The sequence below is a fragment of the Sceloporus undulatus genome, chromosome 1 (assembly GCF_019175285.1).
Source record: "Sceloporus undulatus isolate JIND9_A2432 ecotype Alabama chromosome 1, SceUnd_v1.1, whole genome shotgun sequence".
NCBI lineage: Eukaryota > Metazoa > Chordata > Lepidosauria > Squamata > Phrynosomatidae > Sceloporus > Sceloporus undulatus.
Window position 1 is genome coordinate 241,019,808 of NC_056522.1, and position 27,752 is coordinate 241,047,559.

The 27,752-nt window shown below is 40.5% G+C and overlaps 2 protein-coding genes across 2 annotated transcripts in view; one reads left to right on the plus strand and one right to left on the minus strand.

Moving 5' to 3' along the window:
* LOC121918961 overlaps positions 1-16,415 on the plus strand; it is a 115,959-nt gene extending 99,544 nt beyond the window's left edge. The window contains exons 5-9 of the mRNA XM_042445076.1: positions 2,107-2,203; positions 4,269-4,473; positions 6,096-6,724; positions 14,265-14,410; positions 15,315-16,415. Coding sequence (XP_042301010.1) covers positions 2,107-2,203; positions 4,269-4,473; positions 6,096-6,724; positions 14,265-14,410; positions 15,315-16,110 — 1,873 coding nt within the window. The 3' untranslated portion in view covers positions 16,111-16,415. The remainder of the gene's footprint in view (positions 1-2,106; positions 2,204-4,268; positions 4,474-6,095; positions 6,725-14,264; positions 14,411-15,314) is intronic.
* A 4,957-nt stretch (positions 16,416-21,372) lies between these two features.
* TSN (translin) lies at positions 21,373-27,318 on the minus strand. Its single transcript, XM_042445086.1, has 6 exons — positions 27,169-27,318; positions 26,658-26,751; positions 25,639-25,735; positions 24,645-24,760; positions 23,799-23,878; positions 21,373-22,949 (listed from the first exon to the last, which is right to left on the minus strand). Exons 1-6 carry the CDS (start codon positions 27,232-27,234, stop codon positions 22,722-22,724), a joined length of 681 nt encoding a protein of 226 aa, XP_042301020.1. The 5' UTR covers positions 27,235-27,318; the 3' UTR covers positions 21,373-22,721.
* Positions 27,319-27,752: the final 434 nt, after the last annotated feature.

A 27,752-nucleotide genomic window follows, 5' to 3' on the forward strand; every position in this document is an offset into this window, starting at 1 on the left:
CAACAGCAACAATGAAATACTGACCTGTTACAGACCTCCAAAATAAAGCTGCTTCAGGTCTCTTTGGAGGTATACTATTTAAATGATGCATGCATCCTAAGAATCTGGAAGCTGCACCAAATCTGCACTCCAGTGCTTAGGAATGAAGTGTGGCTTTGGTGCGACCTCCAGACTCTTAGGACCCATGCATCATTTAAATAGCATACCTCCAAAGAGACCCGAAGCAGCTTTATTTTGGCAGTCTGTAACAGGCCATTGTATGTATCTTGATGCAGAGATTCTAGAACAGAGGCATTCTAGTTCTTGAAGGTCTTAGAGCAAGAGGATTATGTTCTTTCTTTTTTATTTGTGAAATAAATCAATCACCAATTGAGATTTTATGTCCAATCTCTCCTTCAAAGTTTATAATTCTTTTTGTAAAGATATATGAAGCAGTATTGATAATAAATGAAGACATATGGAATACCCACAACATAAAGAGTGAGGGACCAGTTTTTGGTAGAAGGACAGTATGGAGAAGGGCTTGCTGGGATGTTTTCTTCCACTCAGTACAGGTTGATGAGAAACCTATTTGGGAGGGAGTGCTTTCCCTGCTTATTGCCTTTCTAGAAATGCAAGGAACTGCAGTGATTCAGGCTGAAATTGTCTGCCCCTGGACTCTCTAAGGACCACTAAAAATATTGAAATTGAAAACAAACAACAAACCCAGAAGTGGTCAGAAGTCCACTTCTGGTTTTGAAAAACAAGTACTTTTTAAATACTGTTTGTTGGTGGGTGGGTTGCAATCTGTTTGAAGGATTATAATAACTGCTTCTGGAGGCATCCAGGAGATGCAATTCACTCCCCCCCCCCCCCCCCTTTTTTTTTTTTTTAAAAAATTTGGCCATGGAAAGGTGGTCCAAGGAAGTTGGTGGAGGGGTCAAGTGCTGGAGGGGGGAAGCTGGCCAAGGTAGTCATATTTTGGCCACCCCAGTCCACTGACTAGGTGAGTGTGGGAAGCAGAATGTTAGCCAAAAAGGACCTTTAGTCTGATTCCACTGGCTTCATCTCTCATATTCTTAAGACAGCATGTCACAGTTTCATAGTTCTTCTGTGATTAGCAAGAACATCCCCCAAATAGAAACCTTTTCTTTGGGGGTAATGTCTGAATCTCAGGCAGCAAATGAGCAAAACATGCATATTTTGTGTTACTAACAACTAGAATGGCTCTTTAATTACTGTATCCACTCTTGCCCTGTATGCACTCAATGCTTGAAGAGCCAGATACTTGCTGCTGCTGCTGCTGCTGCTTCCTGTGTGTGATGGCCACTTTTGAATAGAATATTTCCTCCTCATATCTAGATGACAAATTATACATAGCATCTAATAAATTTGAGTGCACTTGCTTACATTTGTGCCAATGAACAGAAAGTTGGTCCTCATCTGAGTGAAAATACAGCAGACATATCACATCCACTGGGGTTAGGGATACAGGACCCCCATGAAAATGAAAAACCACAAATTAAAAAAACCACACTACTATTTAAAACTGAGAAACAAATCTCTTGGAATGTCAGGTTCTCCAGAACAACTCTGTGTTCAACATCTGCTGGAAGTTGACCACAGGATTGTGCTGAAGAACCTACAAATGTCTGGAAAAGTGTTCTCTCTAGGAATCTCTGCATCCTCCAGTGCAGCCTATGGTGGATGGTGGTGAGAGAGTTATGATGGAGAACCTCGAGAGAATATATTAATCAAATCCGTGAATAATCACATCCGCAGAAGTCATAGCTGTAAACGTGGATGGACGACTGTAAAATATCTGAGGAATGAAAGGGTTAAAGAATCAATGCAGTTTCAATCATTTTTGATTGACATCTTAAGGGGACAGATTTTAAAATTTACTAATAAATGTCAGTTAACTAGAAGAATAAAGGTATAAGATATTCTTAATTTTACATGACTCAAGAGTAACCCATAGAATCAGGGTTTGCACTTGTAATCCACATGTGTAATGTGTAAATCAACTGTACATTTTTAAGGATATATCTTACTTTCAACCACCAAACATGGCTCTAGATTTTTGTTTGTGTGTGGTATTGATCAAAGCTGTCCCTTACCTTGTAGCTGCAGTGCTGAAACTGCATCTGATCCCTCCTCCAAAAGATCATGTGAACTTAAGAAGACTGATTTTTCTTTTGTGGAGGATTCTCATCAACCCACAGTGAGTTACCTTTCTTGGGACACAGCAGTTTTAGAAATCTGTCTGTCTGTTCATTCATTTATTACATTTATGTCACACCTTTCCCTCCAAGTAGCTCAAGGCACCTCCTCCTCCTCCTCATTTTTATTTTAGCAATTACCCTGTGGTCTTGGTTAGGTTTGAAAGACTATGATTGAACCAACATCATACATTGACCAACAGGGAAGCTGAGATGGGCCTCCCTAGTACGAGTCCAGAACTGTAACTGTAACATGCCTTAACTTGCCATTGCCATTCTTAGCTGTTCTGTATTTGTCTCCTCCTGGCTCTGGCTCTCCTCTATGTTCCTTTCTGGTTTCAGTAAGAATAGACAAATGAATAAAAGACCTAAGCCTTAAGGCATAGTCACTATGGCACAAATCCTGCTAAAGTTCTTTGTGACTAATAGTGTCATCCTATTCAGAAGTAATGTTTTAAGTTCAGTGGAGTTTATTTACAGGTAAGTGTGTTGGGTATTGAAGTCTCAGTGCCATTGGAAATGTCAGCTTTGTTCTGTTGGTTTCAGTAAGACTTAAGTCACTACCAACATTAGCTGGACATAGCCTGCTATATTTTTTGTCTGAAAGCCATTTCCATGGCTTCACTCAACAAGTCCTGTGTGAACTATAGCTGTGTGAAGAAGCTGAAAGTTTTCTATTATCAATCTAAAGATCCTTTCCAGAAACAAAGTACAGTAATGCCTTTAATGCATTGAGATTCGTGACAAACCAGTTTGATAATGGTTTAAATGAACAATATAAACATCATGCTCAACCTTCAGAAAATTTACCAGATTAGATGAAACAGAAATTTCACTTGTATCCTGGAAAGTCCCATTTCATCATGGATCAAGTACTTACAGGTTGAATATAAGGATGGAAAGAATATTCACCATTTATTTTATTTTTCTTATCCAGAAAATGGTTTTTCTGACAATGGGAAAACCCAATTATCAAAAATCTTGCCTTGATATTGCACATCCCAAAGAGTTTTCTGAAAATGTTCAGTGCAGAATCTCCATGGGTTGTTTTTATGTGTTTTGTTTTGGGGGTTTTTCTTGGCATGAGAATTGTGCAATTTTGCACAAAAAAACCCTCTTTCCAGGCAGCCATGTGCCTTTTTAAAATAGAAGATTGCTATTTTCTAAACAAAAAACCCAGCAATCTTGCACAGCTTACAGTAGATCTTGTACAAATAGCAACAGTCTTGCTCAACAAAATATTATTAAAATCTTGTGCAAAAACCAGCAGGTTGCATAAAAAATAGGCCTGTTGTTTCGTTGTGCAAGACTGCTGTTTTCTGTGCAAATTTTTTGTTGTGTGGTTTTTTTATAGAAAATTTCAATTTTGCACATAAAATACATGTTGCTGCCTAGAAATAGTGGTTTGTTTTATGCAAAATCCCACAGTTTTCGTGCAAATAAATCAGTTGTATTTCAGCACAGAGTAAATTCCCAAAATGCTTTATGGTGTGTAACTACTGGATGAAAATTGCACAGAAATACTTCTTTTCTTTACAGCAGAGATAAAACTTAGGGAATTATTTGTTCTGCTTGGAGAATACATAGAATTAAGTAACTAATTAATATCTGATAGTTCTCATGAATAAATTCAGTTTAGGACATGTCCAGAAACATATAGCATAGTGTGTTGCCATTGTATGTATTTTTGGCAGCCTAGAGGTGCTGCTATTTATAATGTCCATAAGTTGCCATATTTGATTGTTCACCCTGCAAACTTCCATCCTCACATTCTAGATAAAAAATGCATGTCTTTTTTGTCCCCGATTTTTGCCATACTTGTGTGATATATATCTATAGCCTCATACAGAGTATACAAACATGGAATTTAATACAGAGTAGGAATATGAACCTTGCCTGCTTAGTTAAGTGTGTGTGATCCTTCACCGAACAGGAAAATGAGCAGAATTATGGGATGGAGGATAGGTTGCTGGTGGAGAGCCTGGCCAGAATTGGTCAATTTTATTCAAATAGCCCATATTTTGCATAGCAAAAACATATCCCTAATTCAGATTGTTTTCCTTCCAGAGCTCCAATCCAAACTGCCGCAGATCCAGTTCTGACATCTCCCATGAAACTTCAGACTGCACCAAAGCTCAGCGGGAATGTCGATTACGGCCTCATTTCAGTGATCCAATGCCAACAGATGCTGTGAAGAGGAAACAACTGGAACTGAAGATAGCGGCAGCAGCCCGGCAGCATGCCCAGAAGCGCCGACAAGAGAGGGATCCCAGTATGTCCCTTGCCTCTGACGTAGTTTGTGTTTGTTTTTGACTGTCTTTGTCACTCACAGTTATGAGAGTGTTTTATCACAAGGTTGTCATTTATCATCCAGAGCCATTTGCTTAACTGGCATATGTATCTCCATACTTTTCCCTTCAAGAGTCATGGAATGTGCTCATCAGTCATCAACTATACTAGCAAAGGGGTGAAAATCATATGATTAGGTGGTGTGTATGGCCCTGAAAAACATTTTTTAAAACATTGGCAAGGGGTGCAGTTTTATATCCCAGTTTCATGGATATGCATCCTAAAATAGAACCAAGTGTAGTCCAAAAATGAACAAAGGTGACCAGAATGTCACTTCCAGTCATGGAAATGGCAGCAGCAGCAGTGTAATGTAGGTGGTATGGTCACTGGACATGCCAAAATTAGCGCTCTGACTCCCAGTATGTCCCTTCTCCCAAAGGACTGCTTTTTTGGAATATTCTTCATCCCCTTCATAACAGCCTTTGCTAATCAGGAACCCTCCAGAATGCTGGCCTGTGTCCCCATTCTCACCCAGCTGGAAAGGTTAATGTCCAGGAATGCATTTGGCTTAATGATGGATTGAATTCTGTCCCCCGTCCTCAGCTTTCATGGAACCATTCATCCCTCAAGAAAGAAATGGAATATGGCTAGTTTCCAGGGGGTGGGAACAGGTTGATTTCTTTGCAGTTTTGTGAGGTGAGGGTTGGCAAACCCTAGTTTTAGTCAAGATGGCCAAGGTCTGGTTCCCACAAACTTTCCCATTGGTCATAAGAGCTGATGAGGTTCTGCAGTCTCTTGGTCACATTTCTTGGTTCCCCATGGCAACTATGTTATGTCCTGGTAGGGGAGCCAAAAAAGCCAAAATAATATTTTAATTGATGGATCAATAGGACTGATGGCTGGAATACTTTTGGGGGAGTTACGAATGTGTAACCTGGATTTATACATTCATAACTGTGTGGTATTCATGATCCCTTCACAGCCCCTGGTTTAGAGGATAGTGATCATGAAAGACCCTCCAATCCTCACTTACTGGGAAGCAGCCATTGTATTCAGTAGGGGTCTGTTCTGTTGACTGGGAAGGAGCTGACTGCTGTTCCCAATCATCCCCATGTGTGAATGATCTGTGGTGTGAAGAGGAATTTTGACAGTAGTCCTACTTCCTCCTGTTGCAAAGGATATCACTCGCCATCTGTCAGCTGCTTCCCAAGTAACGAGAATAGATACTTATTGATCACAGCAACTGTTGTCCAGTAACTGTGGGTTGTGCAGATTGGGATGGGCTTCATGGTGTAGCTATTCATAACTGTCATACAAGATTCCAGCTGACATTTCTGCTGAAGGAAAGAAGGGCCTCTGGGATGGCCAGAGCTTGATGCCAGAGCACATGATTTGGATGCAGATTCAATCCCTGCTATTGCCAGGTGGGACTGGAAAAACCTCTCTAATTCTTGAAAAGCTGCTGCCAGGCAGTGTTGGCTATGCCAGACTAGATGGCCTATGGTTTAATGGAGTACAAGACAGATTTCCAGGTTTCAAAGTAATTGAAAGGTTCATCAATACTGAGAAAAAGTGATGCTCATTCATTTTTTTTCTTCTGCTTAGGCTCAGGACTTCCAAAAACAAACAGCAACTACAGCAGCAACTATGATGAGAACCGCCATGTTCTGGGTGGCTCCTTCCGTTCCAAACACCGCTGGAGCAACGTCAGTAGTCTCAGCACTGACAGTGGCATTGTGGGTAGTAATGATGAGAGAGACAATGCTGATGCCAATAGTGGAGGTACACCAAGGATGAGGTCAGCAGTGATGGAGCGGGCAGACAGTGGCATCAGCCAAGCATTGAGCAGGAAGTGGAGGAGTCGAGCATCTGAAACATTAATGTCTCTGCAGGCCTGGGAAGCCCACCAACCTTGCACCGACTGTGGTGGGAGAGATTTCCCACTAGAAACAGATGTTCAGAACCAGAACAAGAGACGGGCCACTCTCTGTGAGAAGTGCCTGAAATGCCGGACAGAGCGGAAGGAATCAGTGCTGGAGTTTGTCAATACCGAAGCCAGTTATGGGGAGGACCTCCGCATCATCAAGGAGGAGTTCTATCTTCCCATGCAAGCTGCTGGTCTCCTAACACAGGAACAGCTCATGGTGGTTTTCAGCAACATACAGGAGCTTATTGACCTCAATGAAAACTTTCTGGAGTATCTTCAGGAAGAGATTGACCAGGCCTTTGAGCAGGTGATGTGTGGTCTTGGACTTCTCCTCCTTTTCCTTGTGCAACATTAATTTTGTTGTGTTGTGACTTATGATATTTGCAATATGGTGGGCCTTCAGTATCCACAGGCTTGCCACCCACAGTTTTAGCCATTTGCAGATGGCAAGTCCCATTGCTTTCAATGTGTGTGTATGTAGTGTGGATGTTGCACCTGCCATTAAAATCAATGGGACTTGAGGTCCCACACATTTTTTTATTTGCAGGGGGATCCAGAACAAATCCCTTGTGGATATGAAGGGTGGACTGTATGAGTAACCCACAGTGATTAATGAGTAGGTGGCCGAAATGAGAACCCACATTCCTCTGTCACATTTCTACATGTCTTCCAAAGGGGTCTCCCCAGTTGTTTTTCTCAGGATCCCATGACTGTATTTTTCCCCATCATTTTAAAAATATACAAAATCCTTAGTTTATAGGTTTATAGCCATGAGGATTGGATCCACTCAGTCTGCCACAAGTTGTCTATTCTTCCCTGAAACCAACAAAAAGATGAATAGCTTTACTAAACACAGGATAATTGTCTTCCAACTTAGGCAGTTCTGTCTTAAGATAAACAGGAGGTTTATCATGGCCTTCCTCTAAGATTGAGAGAGTACGACCTAACCAGGGGCACTCAGGGGGTTTCCATGGCTGAGTGTGGTTTCAAACTTGATCTCCTATAGTTCTGTTCCAGCACTCAAACTATTACACCATGCTGACTCTACCAGTGGCTCTCATCTAACTGGGAGACCTGCACCTGGATATTTTAAAACCCAGTCTGACTCTCAAACCACTACATAATTTTGGGCTTTCATTCCTGGCTCATTCCTCAATGCATTTGTTGCCAGGTGGGACCCTGACATCAGTTTAAAAATTGAGCACATGTCTATGGGCTGGAGAGAAACAATGTGTGCAGGTGGCTGGTTCTGCTAACACCTAAGCAAAGCTAATGGCATTTACACGCCACTGTGTTGCTATATTATGCCGGGTACTTTATTACTGGGTCTGAAAGGGGGAAAAAACAACAAAAACTCTTTTACCATGAAATTAATTCTTACAGCTACATCCAAGAAAGCCCCTCATGCCCATGGGAGAGCAATTAAAAGCAGCTTTGCTTGCCAACCATCACTGGTTGCCAAGAACAAAGGCAAGGCTAGTTAAGTCCTTAAGTGGTATTAGAGCCACACGCCAAACTGGCCCTCTTTCGTGAATGTGCTCAAGGTCATTTATAATTTGGTGGAAGAGCTGTTCTTGCAAATTCATTGTGGCAGACCAACACCCCATGTGCATCACAGAACTTAACTCTGTAAATCCACTGGGGCATAAACTTTTATTTTGAAAGCAGTGCAGTCATCTGGGGAAGGGCTGTAGGTTCCAGGTTCCAGTCTTGCCATTTCCATGTAAGGCTGAACTTTACCTGAAGAGATGCCCTCAGCTGCAGCATAGGCAACCCGTGGCTCTATGGATTTGCCTCATCGGCCATATTTCGCCCCGATCATCAATGCTCCTGCCACTTGCATTGAATTTGTAGTGGTACCATTGCTTTGTGCCACATTTGAGCACCTTTAAAATCTGCACTTCTACTTTAAAACAAGAGACACAAGGAAAAGATACCTTGTTTTTAAGCATGTTAGCTTTCTTGAAAGACCCCTGGAAGAGGTAATTGACTTTAAAACAAGGCACACACTCTCTGTGTACCTTGTTTTAAAATGAAACTGCTTGGCTTTTTTTGCTTCTGCTCTGCTGTTCTATATCAGCAGCCACCGGACTAGCAAGATACAGCAGTGGTTTGCAAACCTTTTACCCCTGTGACCCCTTTTACATCCATATCTGGCTGTCACATTCTCACCCCCCCCCCATGCTTGACATAGTATAAGAATTAAAATATTTTGCTTGTTTTAGTGTGAGTATTTTCATTCACGTGCTGATAGATATTCATATTTTTACATCTTATAAGGAAATAGCTCTCTCCCTCAGGCAGAGGCTCCAAGTGTGCTTCTTGCCTTTCTTTTCTCCTCCAGGACAGGAAAGGTTTGAGAAGAGGATGAGGAAGGGTGATCAGGGCCTCCAAGTTTCAGGCCTTGAGCATGCCTCCCCTGAGGGTCCTGCCACACATTTTGAGAACCATGGTTCAAGGGGGTGGCCCTACTCCTGTATGTTGCCTTGTGTAGAGCATATTGAGTGACCTGGCACAATGTTCTGTCAACAAATAAGTAGAGTATGATCCTTACTAGCAGGAATTGAGAACGAATCATTGCATCAGATGAGCAGCATGGATTACTGTTGTACTTCTCCACCTGGTTTCACTCCTCAGGACTAGAGAAATCTTTTTATATATAAAAAAAAATAACATTTATTTATTTGTTTATTTATTTTTCCTCACACCTCTTCAGACTAGTACAAAACCAGCTTTGGGAGCCTTGCCTGTTCCCTGATACTTGTGTATCATGAAATACTAGATAGATTTGAAAGCCTCAGCTGTCCTTTGGGTTCTCAGCTGCCTTCCACATCTGTGTGGTAATCCACTGCTGCCAATATCCAGATTATTTCTTCCTTCATTACTGTGTGAGTTCCCTAAATAGCTTGGCCAAATAATCAGGAACGGTTGAATAAATAATTTTTATTTATGGAACAATTTGTAGAAAATATGCAACTTGATCTGAAGGGTAAATACATAAAAGCTTGTGGCTGCTGCTTACTATTCGTTACACATTGCATTTCAGCAGATCTCCTCACATACATATCTTCTCCCCACAAAAAGAACCCCCTTCCGCTCCAAACTCCACAGTGCCTGTCATTTTTACTTTTTCTCTTAGCTATCATGTTTGCGTTTACTACAGCTAGTCAGCACCCAGCACACTCCAACATCTATTGCAATCATGCATTTCTCCATTACTTTATTTCTTTTTCTCTATGCCTACAGTACCATTTACCCTACATTTTCTAGGCAAACCTGTATAAACAATGGCTGCTGCCATACTGCAGAAGTAATGCAATTTGAAACCTCTTTAACTATCATGGCTTCATCCTATGGGATCCTGGAATTTGTAGTTTGTTGTGGCACCAGAGCTCTCTGACAGAGAATAACAACAACAGCATAGAAAAATAAATATTTTTTTTATATTTCCTACCTCTCCTCAAGGCTTGAGGTAGGGTACAACTTGCCAAAACACAATTAAAGAACACATAAAACCAACAGTTAAAATAACAGTACTATAAAAGTATTAAAATACATTTGTGTAATAAATTCTTTAAAATACACCTGATTAAAAAGTCATGATTTAAAATTGACTGGGTAGGCCTGCCAGAAGTGATATGTCTTTAGAGCTGTTTTAAAAGCAGTCAGCATTTTCAGCTGTTGTATGTCCTCCGGCAGATCATTCCATGATCTGGGAGCAGCAGACAAAAAGGTCCTCATATCTCACAAAACTACAAATCCCAGAATCCCATAGCACTAAGCTATGGCCATTAAAGGGTGCCAAACTGCATCAATTCTGCAGTGCAGATGCAGCCAAAATCATGAAGCAAAGACCACAAGTACCATGATTCAACAGTGATTATAAGAAATATGGGCCATCATCATGTTAGAATTCATGATGACATAAGTTACATTCATGATATTGTAAATATTGCGATTTCCATTTCCGTTTGTTGCATCTTTGCCCCTACTTCAAATGACCTTCCCCAAACCCACCTTTGAAGCCAGACAGCTGCACCAACTGAAGGAGTTTGTAGGGATCAAATTTTCAGATGTAGCTACACCTGATAATGCAGCATCTTGCCCATAGTTCCCTTCCTCTTGGGTTATATTCAGTACAGAATTGGGCAAGGTGATGCTTGTTGGTTTTAATCAGCTAATGGACATACCTTGGGCTTGCACTTGCATTTTCAAGTAAGCCCAATTTTTTTTGATCTGAACATGCACATGAGGTTTTTTTAAAACTGTAAGTTAGGTATTGGCATTGTTGCCAGGGTTATGTAACCATGAAGGGACACTTCTTTGGAATACTTACTTTTACTAAGAATATGTTATTGTGGAATTCCCTTTGGTTGGAAAGGTATCTTGACTGCTCACTCAATAAATGATTTATCAAGCCTTCAGAATCAGGACATAATGACCCATAGGAAGAGAGTTCAAGCATGGAAAATTCTAGTATAGGCTGACTAAGACGCTACCCTTTTTTAGCATTAGCCCATGGCCCAAAGAAGAGAGTATATCTCTCCCCATCACTATGAGGTTAAGTGCCCCCCACTTGTGTTTCAGCTGTGGGCCATGAATACATTGGTTTGATTGGTAAATTGGCAAGTGAGAACAAGAGCCCAGTTAGGATGCTTAGATCTAAGCATACTAAGTCAAGATATGAATAAGCCTTCTGCTTGCACACAGAGCCCTTTCCTAACTCAGTTTTTCTTCCTCCCTTTATGCTAAATTTGGGGCTACTTGATAATAAATAATATACCATAGTCATGCCCAGTCTATGATTAACCATAGTTTCCTGTTATATCAGAAGTGGGAAACTATACCAGATTCAGAAGAAACCAGGATCTGAGATCAGTTTTGAGATACGATTTAAGGTCTTGACATAGATCAGCTCTGAGATATGGTTTAGGGTCTTGTTCTAAATCTGGCTAACCATAATTTTCAGTTTGAGTATAATGAGACATTTTGATTAATTGAAAACTTTCTGATTAATCACTGTGCCAAGAAAGAATGTGTCATGTGAGCATGAAGCATACCAGCAAAATAACTGTGTATACTTTGGTTTGTTAAACCAAGATATAATAATTTGAATGAAGTCAGCATGGGAATAGAATATATCATGTTAGATAGGTAGGTGCTGAAGATAACAGTAAGGAAATAAATAACAGTTGGGAAGCTGAGGGTAAAGGACCACAGATATGCAGTATTCTGGGGACCATGTTCAGCTCTATCCACAATGAGAACTACACAGCTTTGACACTGAAACACAATTTATATCGAAGAAAAGCCATCTGTGTGTAGGTTTAAATCCAACAATTACAAACTGGTGAAATGGATCTTTACTTTAGCATTATTAAGTTTTTGCCTTTCTTTGTTCATTTTCAGCAAGAGTAACCCTCAGTTTACAAAAGCCATGGAATATGAAACAAATCATAGAATCTGTATGCCACAGTGCCTCCTGCTGTTCAAAATGCAAATAGTCTTATTCCCATTTTACAAAATACAGTTTGATTTCCAGTAAGATACAAGTTAACTAAAGGTCCTCAAATTTATGTATCAAGAGAAAGCATCATTACAAGCTTTGGAATAACATTCTGATCAAACTAAAAATTAGCACAAATTTTTGTGCTATGTTTTGTATTTACATGTAGGAGAATCAACACACATTTGCATCTTTCAATTTGACAGTGTATTATACAGTAATTATTAAATAGCAATTCATTTACTATATTTGATTTTTTTCTAATTTTTTTGGATTTTATGTTTTGCAATCTTAGACAGTCAATTTAGCTAAGAATTCTTAATCACATTATGTATTTTTCAGCATTCAGCACTTGAATCAATGGATATACTCTTGTTGGAACTGGCCAATATGGTTCAGGCCATTTTTGTTGTTCCTTTTTTCCTCCATAATCAGTTTCTTTAGAATGGAAAATCATTCATGATATTCTATAAGTGTTGCTTCTTAAACTAGCCTTCAGCAGGATCTTGTGTTCAAAGGCATTTTCTTTTCTGAACTTCTTTTGTTGCATCTTCTTTCAACACGTAATGCTTTTTTGAAAATATTGAAATAAAGGCACTCTTGGGCCCTGCTTAATCCTTTGGAATCACTGCTTAATCCATAAAGTGTCTGTTAATCCATATCTCCATCCATTTCCGTGGTGCTAACTTCATCCAATAATAGATATAACCAGATAAACCATGAGAATCAAAAAATTTAATTGAAAGAGCACCCCAGTTAAACGGAGAAACTTCTGGACTAATTGGTTATACAGATGTATAGCTTTAGCAAATCAGGAAATGGAATAATAGAAAGCAGGCTTATGCTGGCATCTGGTTGGAGTCTTGTATGCCTTCAAGCGATTTCTGACATGGCAACCCTAAGGGGGCTCTATCATGGGGTTTTCATGGCAAGATTTGTTCAGAGGAGGTTTTGCCATTGCCTTCCCCTGAAGCTGAGAGCATGTGACTTGCCCAAGTTCACCCAGTGGATTTCATGGCCAAGCTGGGAATCAGAGTCATAGTCCAATCACAATCACATCATTCGTGGTGTAGTGGTTTGAGCATTGGACTATGTCTCTTCATAGGATTCTCAGATCTAAGCATAATAAGTCAAGATATGAATAAGCCATATACCTGCACACACAGCTGTTTCCCAGCTCAGTATTCCTACCTCAGCTTTGTGATCAACACACAGTGCTGTGTGTTAGAGTCTTACACATGCATAAATCCAGGAGCATAGTTACATTCAGTGTAGGAAATCCACCCCCTATGCCAAATCTATTGGGTGGAAGGTGTTAGGAGTAGGTGGAAGTGCTCATCTGCTGGGGGAGTGGGATCCAGTCACAAAGCATAAATATTCCACATTATCTAAACAGTAGGTCAGAGGGCTGTTGTTTTCCCCCTCACTTTAAGATGGTTTCCCTCAAAGATGTATTTGACTAACTATGCAAATTTTGATACAACCACAAACTGTACATTTATCATGGTGGGTACAAATCTAATAGACAATGGTGAATTTCAAAACAACAGGCTTTTGTTTCCTGTGAGAGCACAATAGGATATGAAAAAGATCTATGAAACAAAAATATGAACAGACTTAATTTAAAAGCAGTGATGCAGTTGGACTGGATTTTTTTTTCTGCACACAGAGTGGTGTACCCATAGAGTGGTAATTTGGGTAACTTTTGGCTGGCGATTGAAGTTTTATGGGATTATGTCCAACTGTTGCCTTTTGGAGCATTTTCAAGAGTTATGTGCAGGATTGCAATGATAATGAAATGTAGGGTTGGCTGCCATATATCACGTTAAGACTCATGGATTGTGATGCTGTATGCTGTTTGCAGAACAGAGTGCAGAAGTTCACCTGTCATTTTTATATCTACCTTTTGGATTTTATACTTAATATATAGCTGTGTACACTTAAATTTAATGCTCAGCTTTGCTCCAGAGCTCTGAAACTTTACTGCTAGATATTGACAATTTGGTTGTAGAGAAGAGTTCTCCTGGCTTAAGGACCTCATTTGCAGAACAGAGTGCATAAGTTGGCTATCCTGATACAAGTTCAAGGAAGGAATGTACAGTAGAGGATATCTGATTGTTGATTTGGCTGTTGAAGCAGTTTCATTGCTCAGCATTCACCCAGGCAAGTCGTCCTGGGGAAGTGTGCCATGAATGAACTCACCCTTGCAGTACACATCATAGGATACTTTCATTAGGGATTATCACCATCAACTGGCACTGATGTTAGGCCTGTGGCTTTCAGTGTCCTCAAACACCTCCATTGTAGTGGCTGATGCTTTTCTCACCTTGTGTGTTGACAGGGCGATGATGACCTCATGACTGTGTGCATTGGCGAAATATTCCTTGAATTTGTTAATATGCTGCCTGCCTTCCAGACATACTGTCTTCAGCAGTCCTCTTCAGTGAACATGCTCAATGCGTTGGAAAAAGAGAAGGAGTTACTTAGGTAAGGAAATCCTTAAATCGTGGGTAGGTCATGATACTCAGGGGTTCCTAGAATGGGCAAATGTGTCAGGACAAGCATTTTTTGGTGGAGAGGAGGGGATTTTACAGAAAAACAAGATCAAGCATCAGGATCAGTGGCAATGATTGCTTACTGAAGAATGGGATTTTCTAGGCTGCACCAACAAAGTGTCCTAATCAATCTTATAGCAGGGGTGGGTAACCTCTTCTGTGGTCAAGGGCCACATTCCCTTGCAGATAGGTTGGGGGACATGTGTTATGTGAGGGCAGAGCCAAAAGTGAGTGCCCCCCCTTTTTTTTCTGCCCCTCCTTTTTTCTTGGTGTCATCCTCTTCTATTTCCTCTTTTCCACTTAGCAGGCTTCCAGGGAAGGGAAAGGTGGCCCTTGTAGGAGCTCTTAACTGATGGCTTTTAGAGGACCACGAGTAGCTCGAACCATAAATTCCTCACCCTAGTCCAGAGTACACCAGTGAATCTCAGCACTGATGTCATAATTTTGCATCTGGCAACAGGGACATAGCCAGATGCTTCTCTGATTCTGCCCGTCCCCCACAGGGCAGAGAAGGGCCATGAGGGGCTTCAAGGGCTTTGTGGTATGTTTGCCACAGATGTGTCACTTGGCTTATGATGCATATAAAATGAATGACGTACTAATTCAATGAATGTCTGTAAATCCATTAAATAAATCAAAATATGAAATTAGCTGAATGATATGCCAAAGGATGAGTGGAAAAAATGTCTGCATCCAGTGCCTACTAAGCCACTCTAACAGCATTTCTGAAGAGTAGGGTAGAAATACAATAAATAAAAATGTAACAACCAAAAATAATGATGTCTAGCATTTCTTGGCTCTTTTTACTGAAAAGGTTCTTTCTGAAACCCCTGCAGGATATTCCTCAACGTTTCACAAAATGACAATACAGCCCTCCGACGAATGAATTTGCGGTCCTTCCTCATGGCTCCATTGCAGAGAGTCACAAAATACCCACTTCTGCTGAGCCGCATCATCAAAGCCACCATTGAGTACCACCCAGACCACAGTAGCCTGAGGGAGGCCAAGAGCCGCATTGAGTCCCACCTGGAGCACATCAACATGAAAACCAAGCAGGAAGGGAACTCTTGGACTCTGCGTTCCTTCCGCCAGGACAGCAAGAAGAACAAGGAAGTCATTAACATTGAAATGAGGGAAACTGCTATCAAAACTGTGGGCTGGCTGAGGGAAGAAACCCGTTTTGTTATGGAAGGGCCCCTGCAGCTTGCCCAGCCACCTGATGGACAGTGGGTGAAAAAGGGCAGCAAGACTTTAAAATTCCAGAACATGCAAGTGCTCCTCATGGTCAACATCAGACGTGCATCTGAGTCTAGCTTTGAACCTGGGGAGCCAGGGCTTGTGAAAGATGCAGTATTGGTAGTTATTAGGGACAAAAACAATGGAAAGTTCAGTCTGCTCAGGGAGCCCTTGAGACTGAGTAATTGTGTGGTCTCTGTGGATCCTGACTGTGATGATACATTTGAACTTCTGGAGATTAGGCGGGAGTCCTTTGTGTTCCGAGACAGTGACAAGGCACGGACTCACCACTGGTTCAGACAGATACGGAGGTACTCTCGGGAGCTGGGCTCCTGGAAGAAGCGGCGTAATGCCTTGCCCAACATCATGATAACTGCATCTCACAATAGGTCATGAAACAGTGCTGACTGTGTAAGGACTTGACTAAGCTCAGAAATTCCTGCTATCAGCGGAAAAGCACAAAGGATGTTCATCACCTGGCCAAATAGGATTAGAGCTACCTATGGTGACTTCATTTTCTACTAAGAGACATTTTATAACAAATACTATTTAAACAGTGTTTCTCAAATCCAAGGAAAATTGTGCCCCATTAGAAAACTTGCTAGATCTTCCACATAAATCAACCTAGAAACCTCATTGGGTATACCTTCCTGGCTCCTACCACCTTTATGCCATTTTGCTTCCTACTGTATGTCTACTTTTTTAAAAAAATTACAATATCAGTTGCTCCACTTCACACATTTCTCTTTTTGGCTAGTATCAGATCCCCTCTGCACCATTATGTGTAGCTTGAGGTAACCCACAGCAACTTCAAACATACAATTCCACTCCTTTGTTTCAGACAAATCATGGAGATAGAAACTAGGTATGGGAAATCTTGAGCTACCAACAAGACATACAAAACCATGCCATTTCTTTTGTAGATGTCACGTGAGTTCTTTCCATAGTCCCACTTCCCTGTTTTGAGAAACACTGTCTGAAGGGATGACAAAGGAGTTGCCATCTTGAAAGCAGCAGGCTGATAGCCATCCAGTTATTTGCAGTGGTTTATATCGTTGATAAAAAGAAGGAAAATGCTATTAGCTTGAAAACTACCTGTTAAGTGTTGAATGATGGTTATGTACATGGGGCATCACATGAACTGTAGCAACACAGTGGGCTCATCTTTGGCTATCCAAGAGAATCACTTCACCAGAATTTGACAACCAGCCCAAGGAGTAGCCTTGATTCTGTGTGTGGTAGAAATCTTTTGCACATTTTGTAAATAGGCAAAGCAGCAAAGACAAGGAAATGTTCTGGGCTGGGGGCAAAGAGGCATTCAGCCTTTGAAGACTTGCTCAATGGGGTGGGGACAGGCTTTTCGGATATGTGGCCTGTTTGGGATGATGTCTTCTATGGCAATTTGGATTATTAGCACTGGATTGTGAAGAGCAGGTCTCTGGGGAAAAAAGTATATTGAGCTAATATTGTGGGGAATAAGATAATGACTGTGAGATGTTTGACACTGCATGATTGTGATGGGGAAAGGAATCTTTAACAATTTATGATAGAGGTCTCATTGTGCGTATATTATAACAGCATTAGGCAACATCCAGGTCAATTTTAGAGCAGTATTAACACAATTAAGGAGAATGTTTAGACAGTATAATTATCTTCTCATTTCAGCTTGTTCTCCCAGGAAATATTTCCTTTACTAATTGTTTTGAATCTCCTGCTTTTTTTTCTAATGTAAAGAAAAGCTGTGAATTTTCCACTTCTACCCTCAAGCTCAAGTAGGTGAACGTTTATGGAGTTTTACTTTGCATTGAATGCATGTAACATGTAAGCTGAAAAGAAAGCCAAAATATAGTCATAGTTCACCCATAAACATTCCAGAATAGCTATAGATTTCTGTGGCTAAGCAATACTCTCTTCCTTTAAGGATCATTAGATATGTTTGTAAATGGTTAAAAACCCATTGTAGAAACACAAGGAATGTGACACACCAGAAATAGTTCTGACCTTCTGTGCTTTGGTTAACTAAGGCTCAATTACCTCTTCTAAGTTGTGATTATTTAAATGATGTAATCTAGTGTATTTCAAAATTTTAATGAAAAAGGAATCTGTTATGTTATACTGTAGAAAACATAAAATGTTTTAATAATTATGTTTCTTTGAGCTTTAATTGGCATTGAATTTTCTTTTCATAAATTTCTACTTTATTGACAGTATTGAAATCAGGAGACACTATGAAAAAAGGAACAAAGTCTTTAGCAACTGCCCTGCATTTTCCTGTTTTATTGATAGTAATCTGCTATCCTATCAGTTTTCTGCCAATTGATAGCAAGGTATCCTACAGTAACTGTGAATTCTTTACTGCCTATTTGACATCATTATCCAGTTTTGAATTCATCGGATCATCTTTCCGCAATGGCTGTACTGAAGTCAGGGGTTCCCTTTCGTTCACTGCTGTCTGTTATGAGTTTAAACCTAAACCAGTGAATGCTATTAAATGGTAGTATTCTGGTGAAAAGAGGGTGTTCATCGACAAGAAGGCATTTGGCCACGTTGCTGCATCTTCACTGACTGGACTTTCTTCCAAGTAACAGAAAGTGGTGGATATGTCTCTCTTTCTGCTTCCATTTTGTCTTCACAACCAGCCCGAGAGGTAAGTGTGGTTGAAATGGGATGATTGCCATAAGGATCAGATGGGCCTAGATTCATATACTGTAGTCCTAACTAGAGTAAACCCTATACTCAGCTTCCAGAATCAGATGGGATTTGGTGACTTTAGGATTGACTTGAACCACAGTAAGATTACCATCCATTCATATGAACTTTTTTCCATTTGAAATATTACATAGCCATTGATAACAATAAACACCCTCCATGTAGCTCAGCAATATTTTGGCAGAGAACATGCTCCAAGTTCATGTTTAGTACAGGTTGCCCTTCCCTTATGCAGGGATCTGTTCTGGAACCCACGTATGGGAAAAAACACGTACGTTCAAGCCCCATTAGAAGTAATGAGGCTCATGCACGCGGCACGGTGCAAGCGCGCCTCCCATTACTCCTTCCAGAGCACAGGTTTTTCCAGTGCGGCTTCCAGCATGCTTGAAGCTGCGTATGGTGTGCCCATCTATAACGCAGACGCGCTGTAATTGACTAACACTTGCTAATGTAGCAGCCAAACCATAATTCATCCACTATGACCGTGCCTCTATTTCATGCATTTCCCCCTCTCGTTGTTTTACTTCCTTCCACTTCCTGATTTTATGCAAACAAATTTGCCTGTAGACCAGAACTGAAGGATGGGTTTCAATTCTGTTTTGTAATCACATAATGGGTTGCCCCATCCACATGAGTTATGTAACATTTAAACCCAGAAAGCAAGAGAGAAAATGCACATAGATCCAAAAGACGGTCTCAAGAACCAAATGTTTTTGGATGTCCAGAGATGGGCAACTCTGCAGTTGTTCTTGGAGTGCAGTTTCTGTAATCCCTTACCAATTAGGGTGAATGGGAGTTGCAATCTAGTAATATCTGACACCACAACTGCATACCAAAATATAAAGAAGTCCATTGTCTATGTTGTCATTGCAGAATATCAGTAGACAGACATGGAAATATACCCAACATGTCTGATTTCTGTCCCCACCTTGAAATTAATGCTAAACAATTCAATATTTTGTTAGAACTCACCTTAGCTTGCCCATTTCATTGCAACTAGTACTTTCTTCTAGGATCTGTATGAATTTACACCTCCAGGTCTTCATTTCTTTTTCTTATATTTTTACTGTTTTTGCCAAGAATGAAATTCCTTGACTTTCAGAATGTGCTGTTCAGCCAAGAAAACAAGTTTTGGTTTAGATGCATCTAAATTTATAGCTACCTTGTTTGAAGTTATACATTGTGCATTGCAAGTTTTCTGGCTGTCAAAACGTGTCTTTTATAAAGTGGTATCTTACAGTTGCCTGTATGATATACATCAGTACACATGAGATGGTGTATGTTGAATTCTTTCAATAAAAAGATTGAAATCCCAACAATGAAAATTCATTTGGGATAGTAAGGACAGAAGACAGCTTAGTCCCTCCTTCCCAAATAAATCACCTCCATGCATGTAACCATAGCTGTTGGGCCAAAAGCGGTATGCACCATCAATTTGTACATAGTAGTTTCTCCATCCATGTGGAAAATACATGATCAAAGCAGTACTCCTTGCTGGGTTCCAGCACAGTTATGTAAGAAGATAAGAGTCATGTTGGATTAGACCAAGAGCCTATGCAGTCCAACATTTTTTGTTCACACGATAACCAATCAGGTACACATGGGAAACCTATGAGCAGGACATAAATGCAACAGCACTCCAATATATCCCAACAACTGCCTCTGATATTGGAAGTGATACAATAGCTACTCTTACCATTAACAACGGATAGCTCTAATCTAACAGAATTTTCTAATCCCCCTTTAAAGACATCCAAGTTAGCAGCTCTCTCTATAATTATCTAGATTTTTTCACTTTTATTAAAATCACATAAAGAGAAACAAACAGAAATAATACAAGCAGCATACCTATAGACACAAACAAATATCTATACAAACTTGCCATCGTTCATCTGATTTCATAGGACTGATTTTTCATTATTTTGGGCTTCTGATTCAATACGTTGTCTTTTCATTGTACTACTTAAATAACTCATTGATATGACTGTCTTGTTTCACATCACATCTTTTTTATTACACTTTTCACCTGTTCTTACAAAATTCCATAATTGTATACCAGTAGTACCTGGATACTTTCTTTTGCTTTGCAGTTTAACCAACATGTTAATTTGTCTCATTCAGTCATGTCAACTAACTGACATGGCATGATTTTTATCTCTAAAAATGAACTCCAAAGGAAAAACCAAAAGGTGACCAAAACTGACCATTTGTAATCCTGTTATCAAATGTGATACTGATAGAAGTATTCATTTCTCGAACTTCTAATGTGAATCCCAGGCATTTCCCATTTCCTTAATGGATAGTAGTACTGTAGTATGGTAATCCCTTTATTAACAGATCTGGCTGCCCCCCTCAATGAAGGTAAACAAATGTATATAGGTGGCAGAAACTGAAAAGCATTTTGTAGCTTACAGTGAGAGGAACAGGGAAAGCAATGATAAAATTAATTAAAATTTAACTAGGTAACCACCTGCAATTCTTTGTGATCTGGACTCAGTTACACATGGAACTATCCTATAGAGATGATCTAATCCAGGTATACAGTTGTGAGCCTAAATCCAGAAGGGATGTCCTTTGGCTTTCCAAAAAGTCCTGAATTTAGGATTCCTGGAAACCTATTTCCACTCAATATACTTACGTATGTGCTTTCAGGTTGCCTATCAATTTATGGTAATCCCATCAATTTTATAGGGCTTTCTTAAGCAAGGAATAGTGAAGGTGATTTGCCATTACCATCCTCTGAAGTACAGCCAACAGCACCTGTTATTCCTTGGAGATCCCCTATCCAGGTCCTTATCAGGCTCAACCTTGCTTTTCTTCAAAGGTCAAACAGCATCTCGTGCTGTCAGGGTAGTTAGGCCTTAATTCCACTCTAGTTACCTAAAATACTTGTCAGTTTATTATAAGTTACTGGGTATTATTTGCAATGACAACAAATCACACTAGTTGAACAGTGTTTTTCTTTTATTTATCCACATTGACAAAGTATTTGCTTCTCAGTGAACATTTCTTTAAAAATGTAACAAGAACAAGGCTAAGGTTTACAAAGATACTTACAGCCACTAATATTGTAAAATACAAAGAGTCTCTAATTCTTTGGAGGTGATCTTTATCAAACAAAATTTTAGGACAAGGGGAGAAACATAGCTGATGAAGTGTACAACATAAAAAAAAAATACTGACGCAACAAGACTGCATTGGAGAAACCAATTTCACATCAATGAAATTCACAAAAATGCTGTTATATACCGATACAGTGGATGTGCAGAGAAAAGCCACCTGTGGCTTATAATGCCATACATTAAGGCTGCGATCTTATGTACACTTACTTGGAAAGAAGCTGAGAAACTGTTTTAACTCCAGTAAGTGTATTCAGGATTAACAGTAAAAAATAGCAGTTTTCTTCTTTTGATAAGGCCCACAACTTTTTCTGCTGCCTAATTTACCTAGATCTTAAAACAAAGGAAATACAACAGGCCACTTGAAACTCAAAGAATCTCTAACATCCTCCCTCTTACATAGCTACTGGCCTCACTGAACTTCTGTGCTTGATTCCTCCTGCCCTCCAATAGCCTCCTAAATATAGTCTAAGATTTGAACCTTGAAATGGGATATAAATATATATGTATGTGTTTAATGGCTACGAAGAACCATTGAAGTTCTACAGTACAGATCCCTCTTCCCAGACCTAAAATTCAGCTCATTGAAGAATACAAAGATAGCCACATAATGCATAATAAGTGTTTGAAAATATGAGTTCCCAACAATATGTCCACTAAAGTAATTGTTCCCAGACTGAACTCTTAATTTTAATTCCAGCAAGCAGTCTGATATACTTGTAGAAAAAGAAAATGGAGCATTTTGACCAAATTTGAAATTATATTACATAGTAGCTGCAGCCAAGTACTACATTTTGATGTGATTAAACTGTTCTAAAGGTGAATACTAAATGACGTGGAGATCTGGAAAGGTTAGGCTTACTAGGGCCAAGATCAAAAACAAAACTTGTGACAGACTGGCAAAATAACTGGCACTGTAGGGCCACTGTACAACAATGGCTGTAGTTGGCAGATTATGGCCTGCTTACACCATGTTGACATACACTGCAGAGCCCATGAGATAGGCATTCACAGAATGGGTTTGAGTGCTTTTACTCAGACATACTGTATGAAATAGTTAGTTAGGAACACAGTGGTTTGCAGCATGTGTTCCTCTAAACTAGTGCTGGAGACCTCAATTCAACTTTCTCCTTTGGCCAAGTCTGAGGTATTCACTAATTCAGTTCCACAGCTCCTTTTCTATTTCTCCCCACCAGCTGCGTCTTTGTTCAGCCCTCTGATTGACAAGTCATAAACCACCTCCTCAATCTTCTTAACGTCATACTTGAGGCCATCATAGCGTTTCCTTAGAGAGTCATTCTTCAAATTGAGAAGGCGAAATCCAGAATCTAATTCATTGATGAATGCAGAGATGCGGAGTGGACGAGAATAGTCACCGGCTGTGACACTGTTGACTGCCAGCCTTGACTAGGGGCAAAACAGAATTGTAAAACCAAAGTGGTCATGCAAAAGCCAGGAAAGGCTTTACATGCTTCACTAGAGCCCCTCAATAATATTTGTACCTCAGTAAGACATTAGCATGTAGTTTTCCTTTCATATTTTAACTAATTTTAAGATAAGGAGAGAATAAGGGTTATATGATCTCGCAGCTGTTGTTGAACTGCAGTTCTCATCATTTGTTGGTATACTTGCTGATGGGAAGTGCAAATCAACAATATTTGGACAACCACATTCCTCACACCTTCCTTGAGAGTATCTTTGATGAAATTCCAGTCCTAACAGCCTTTATTTATACTACAGTAAGATGCCATTCACTTTAAAAGGCTGCCTTCAAAAAAGCAGGAAAGATCTTAATCTTTTTTCAAAAGGAAGATCCAAGCCTGTGATTCTAGATTTGTCCATGCATTCATTTGCTCGTCTTCCAGTGAGCTAGGTCAGCAATGCTGGAGTAGGAGCTGTACAGCCTTCCAGATGTTGGGACTTCCAACTCCTAGCAACTCCAGTTAGCACAGTCATACTAAGGAATGCTGAGAGCTGGAGTTCAACAATATCGGGAAACAAAATGATCTTGTAGCACCTTTGAGAGTAACTGAAAGAAAGAAGACAGCATGAGCTTTCATAGACTTGAGACTTGCATCTGAGGAAGTAGACTCCAGTCTACAAAAGATCATACTACCAGCGTATTTCTTTCAGTTAGTCCCAAAAGTGCCACAAGACCTTTTGGAATACTGATTTTCCAGATTAACACAGCTACGTTTTTGAACATCTGGAAGGACAGATAATTCCCACCCCTGCTTTACAATATTCTTTACTTACCAACTCACTAGCAAGAGTCAACACTCCAGAGAGGTAATCCTCAATGTCCAAATGAAAGCCTTTCTCTCGGTCAGCTTCAACTGCAAAAAAAGAAAAAAGAAAGAACCAATTTGAGCTCAGCTCCAGTTAACACTAGTAACAAACCAAACCAACTATACTCTCCATAGATTCGGAAGACACTAAAAAATGCAAGATCCTCATGTTAATACATGTTAAAATATTTGCCTCAGTCAAGTAATCTCAACCACATATCTGAGTACCAAAGCTAAAAGAGTCATAGCCCAGCAGCAGATCACATTTGCAAACAGGAGGCCCCAGATTTCATCCCCAGCATGTAACTAGGATTTCAGATAGCGGGGGGGGGGGGGGGGCCTTGGAAAGCTGCTGCCATTCAGAGCAGAGAGTCCTGAACAACTAAACAAACTTACTGGGGAATAAGCCGCATTAAATAAAATGTGACTTCTCAAACTGGATTGTGTTGATGAACCAAATATCTCAGGCAACATGGAAACTTCATATTATTAGTTTTGTATGTAATAATTAATTTTCCCCATTTCCCTCTACCTTTGGTAAGGACCTCCACAATTTTCATAGAGCATTTTGCCAACATAGTGACTGCAGACTTTTTATTAATTTTTCCAAAAAAAAAGGGGGGGGGAATGTATCAGAGATAAAGCAAGAAATCTCGCTTTTATAACAGCTGCAAGAAACATCACAAGTTTTTGGATGTAATGACAAATAACATTTTGAAACCTTTTTTTTTACCCCATCTTGTGTACAGTTTTATAGAAATCTCTAATCATGGAAGCTATGCTACATTCTTAAAGCACTTACACAATTACTTACTTCCAAGTATTTCTGTAACAGCTTCCCGAGTTACTAAGGTTTCTGTCTCCAAGTAGACTACAAATGCTGCTAAGAATACCAGACGCTGTAGAACAAACCTCCAATGTTCATGAAATCTGCAAAAAGACACCTCAATAAAGCACAGATCTCTTATACAAATTTGAAAGTGATGGAGGCTATTTTAGACAGCAGGGTAAAGGCAATAAGCATAAAAACACATGACGTTTGGATGGTTCTCTACCCAAACACACTACCAATTAAGTATTAATAATATCTGTTGTTATTCTTTTACCCAAGATGCACAAGGCACTCTGAGACAGGTTACAGTGGTTGTTCATGACCAGCCTGGTGTCCCCCACCAGCTTCAAGACCAAGTAGAGATTTTAATCCTGGTTTTCCCACTTCAAATACAGCAAATGATTCATCATGCCCTGCATATCTAGGCTGAACATCAGTACCAATGGAGAAGCACCTGCTTTTTCTAGCTCTCACCCATGCAATTGGGGTGAGAACTACTCTGACATTCATGTGTATACAATTGGCCCTCCATATCCATGGATTCTTTATCCATGGATTCAAGCATCCACAGCTTGAAAATATTCCCAAAAAGTTTAAATTCCAAATAGCAAACCTTGATTTTGCCCCTTTATATAAGGGACACCATTTTACTATGCCATTGTATTTAATGGGATCTGAGCATCCAAGGACTGGGGTACCCACAGTGGCACGGGGATCTTGTAATCAGACCCCAGTGGATATCAAGGGCTCAGTGTAGATTTAATATATTGGTCACCTCAGATCCCATTTTGGAGAAAGGTGGGATATAAGTATAATAAACAAACAAACAGTTTAGGTTTCAGCTTTCTGCCAAATAAATTATTCTTCCTTACAAGAGATACTCTTATTTTCACCTAATGCCTGAAGTTCTAGAATGGAGGTAATTCAGTGGAGCTTCACTGTATTAACAAATGGCTGAAGCCAGCAGTTTACTAACCTGTAATATTGATCTGCAGGGAACTTTATTTTCAGAGAGGCCAACTGTGTCCTGACGGTACCAAAATGTTCTCGAGCCTTCTGACATTTCTTTGGTACTGAAATTAAAAAAGCAAAACAAAAACCCAGTATCAGTCAGGGGAGAATAGTTAGGATTCTGGGGGAGGAGGAACCAAAACTCAATCTATTTCTTGAAAAAACAACAACAACCAGCAAGCAACGTTTTACATTGAAGCAGGGCTAGGAATCACACAGTCCTCTAGATACTGTGGCACTGCAATTCACACCATTTGTCATCTCTGACTATGCTGGCAAGGGCTGCTGGAAGTTGCAGTCACACATATGGCTGGTTGAGGATTAAAGGCATAGTTTAACAGACTGGATTTATACAAACTACTGCTTCAGTCTTGCTGACATCAATGGAACAAGTTAGTCTTTACTAATTTGGATCCAGCGCCTGTTTTAAGCTTTCACAGGTGAGACAGTTCTATGGTATTTAATTATATGACTGGTCATGACCCAGGACATCTGACATGGTCATATGCTGCTATAATAGTGAAGCATGGATCAATTCCCTGCATTTTCAATTCTCATCAAAGAAACAGTATAACTTCTTTAGTAGGAAGATTCATTGTTCGGATAACATGTAAGCATTTCACAACCTCAACTGGGGGCCTTACGTCCATTTCTAATCAGTCTATATTTGTATACAGTTGGCTCTCTGTATTCAACCATCCATGGCTTGAAAATAGATGGACGCAAATAAAATCATGGTTTGCTTTTAGAACATATATACTAAAAGCAAACCTTGATTTTGCCACTTTGTCTAAGGGACACCATTTTACTATGCCATTGTATATAATGGCACTTGAGCATCCATGGATTTGGATATCCGTGTGTGTGTGTGTCCTGGAATCAACCCCCAACAGAGACCAAGGGCCCACTGTAATGTGGCTGCAACTCTTCCTACAACAGGATGGCACACATATAAAGCTAATAACCAAAGCAACTTAGCCTTACTATCCTGGAATCCAGAGCCCTGATGGACCCCTTGCAGTACTGTCAGGATTTCCCGGGCTGTTTGCTCCAGCATTTGGACAACCTTCCTGATCTCCTGCAAAAGGAAAGGAAACGTTCAGGACGTGACAACACACAACGCTCCTACTCTGTTGTGTTGTTGCCGCTCTTCCTCTCTAGTCAATCCATGGTTTCGGGACTGTTAGGAGGGGCTGCTCTGCAACAACACACACAGACACAGACACACACAGGGAGGGCCCCTTACAAACTGGACATATATTCATTATCACACAAACTGCAGAGGCTGCAGTCCGCCAGAGGTATTCATTTAGGCCTCCGCTCTGGGCCCCACAACAAGCGCCAGCTCCCAGAATTCCATAGCCTCCAGCCAAGACACAGTTAAGGCGGTGCCAAACCGGGTTCTCCCTCCAGTGTGGCTGCAGCCTGGGAACCGCTCTTGCCCAGAGTGCCAACCCTCATGGCGATTCCTCCTGCTCTCCCCATCAGCGCTGACCTCCCGGATGTCCTGGTCGGCGGTGAGCGCCCCTTGCAGAGTGATGAACATCTGGCTGACCGACATCGTGGCGCCCAGAAGGAGCCCGCTCCGACGGACAGCAGAAAGGACCCTCAGTCGCGCCAGGAAACACCAGGCAGGGGTCCTTCGACGCCGCCGTCGCTGAGTCGCGGGGCTGCCCCGCTCTCCGCCTGACTGGAAAGAGCTCCATGGCCACCTTTTAAGGGCCTTTTAATTACCATTATTGCCTTCCCCTTTCCTTCATTACGGCAATTGTGAAATAAGCCACATTAAGAATGCGGAGGCTTAGTAGTTAAGATAGAATCACAGAGTCTGAAGAGACCCCAAGGGCCCTGATCCAGTCCAACCCCATTCTGCCATGCAGGAACTCTCCATCAAAGCATCCCCTTTGACTGAGGGCCATCCAACCTCTGCTTAAAGACCTCCAAGGAGGGAGACTCCACTACACTCCCAAGACAATGTATTCCACTGTCGAACAGCCCTCACTGTCAGGAGGTTCCTCTAATGTTGAGCTGGAATCTCTTTTCCTGTAGCTTGCATCCATTGCTTCGGGTCCTAGTCTC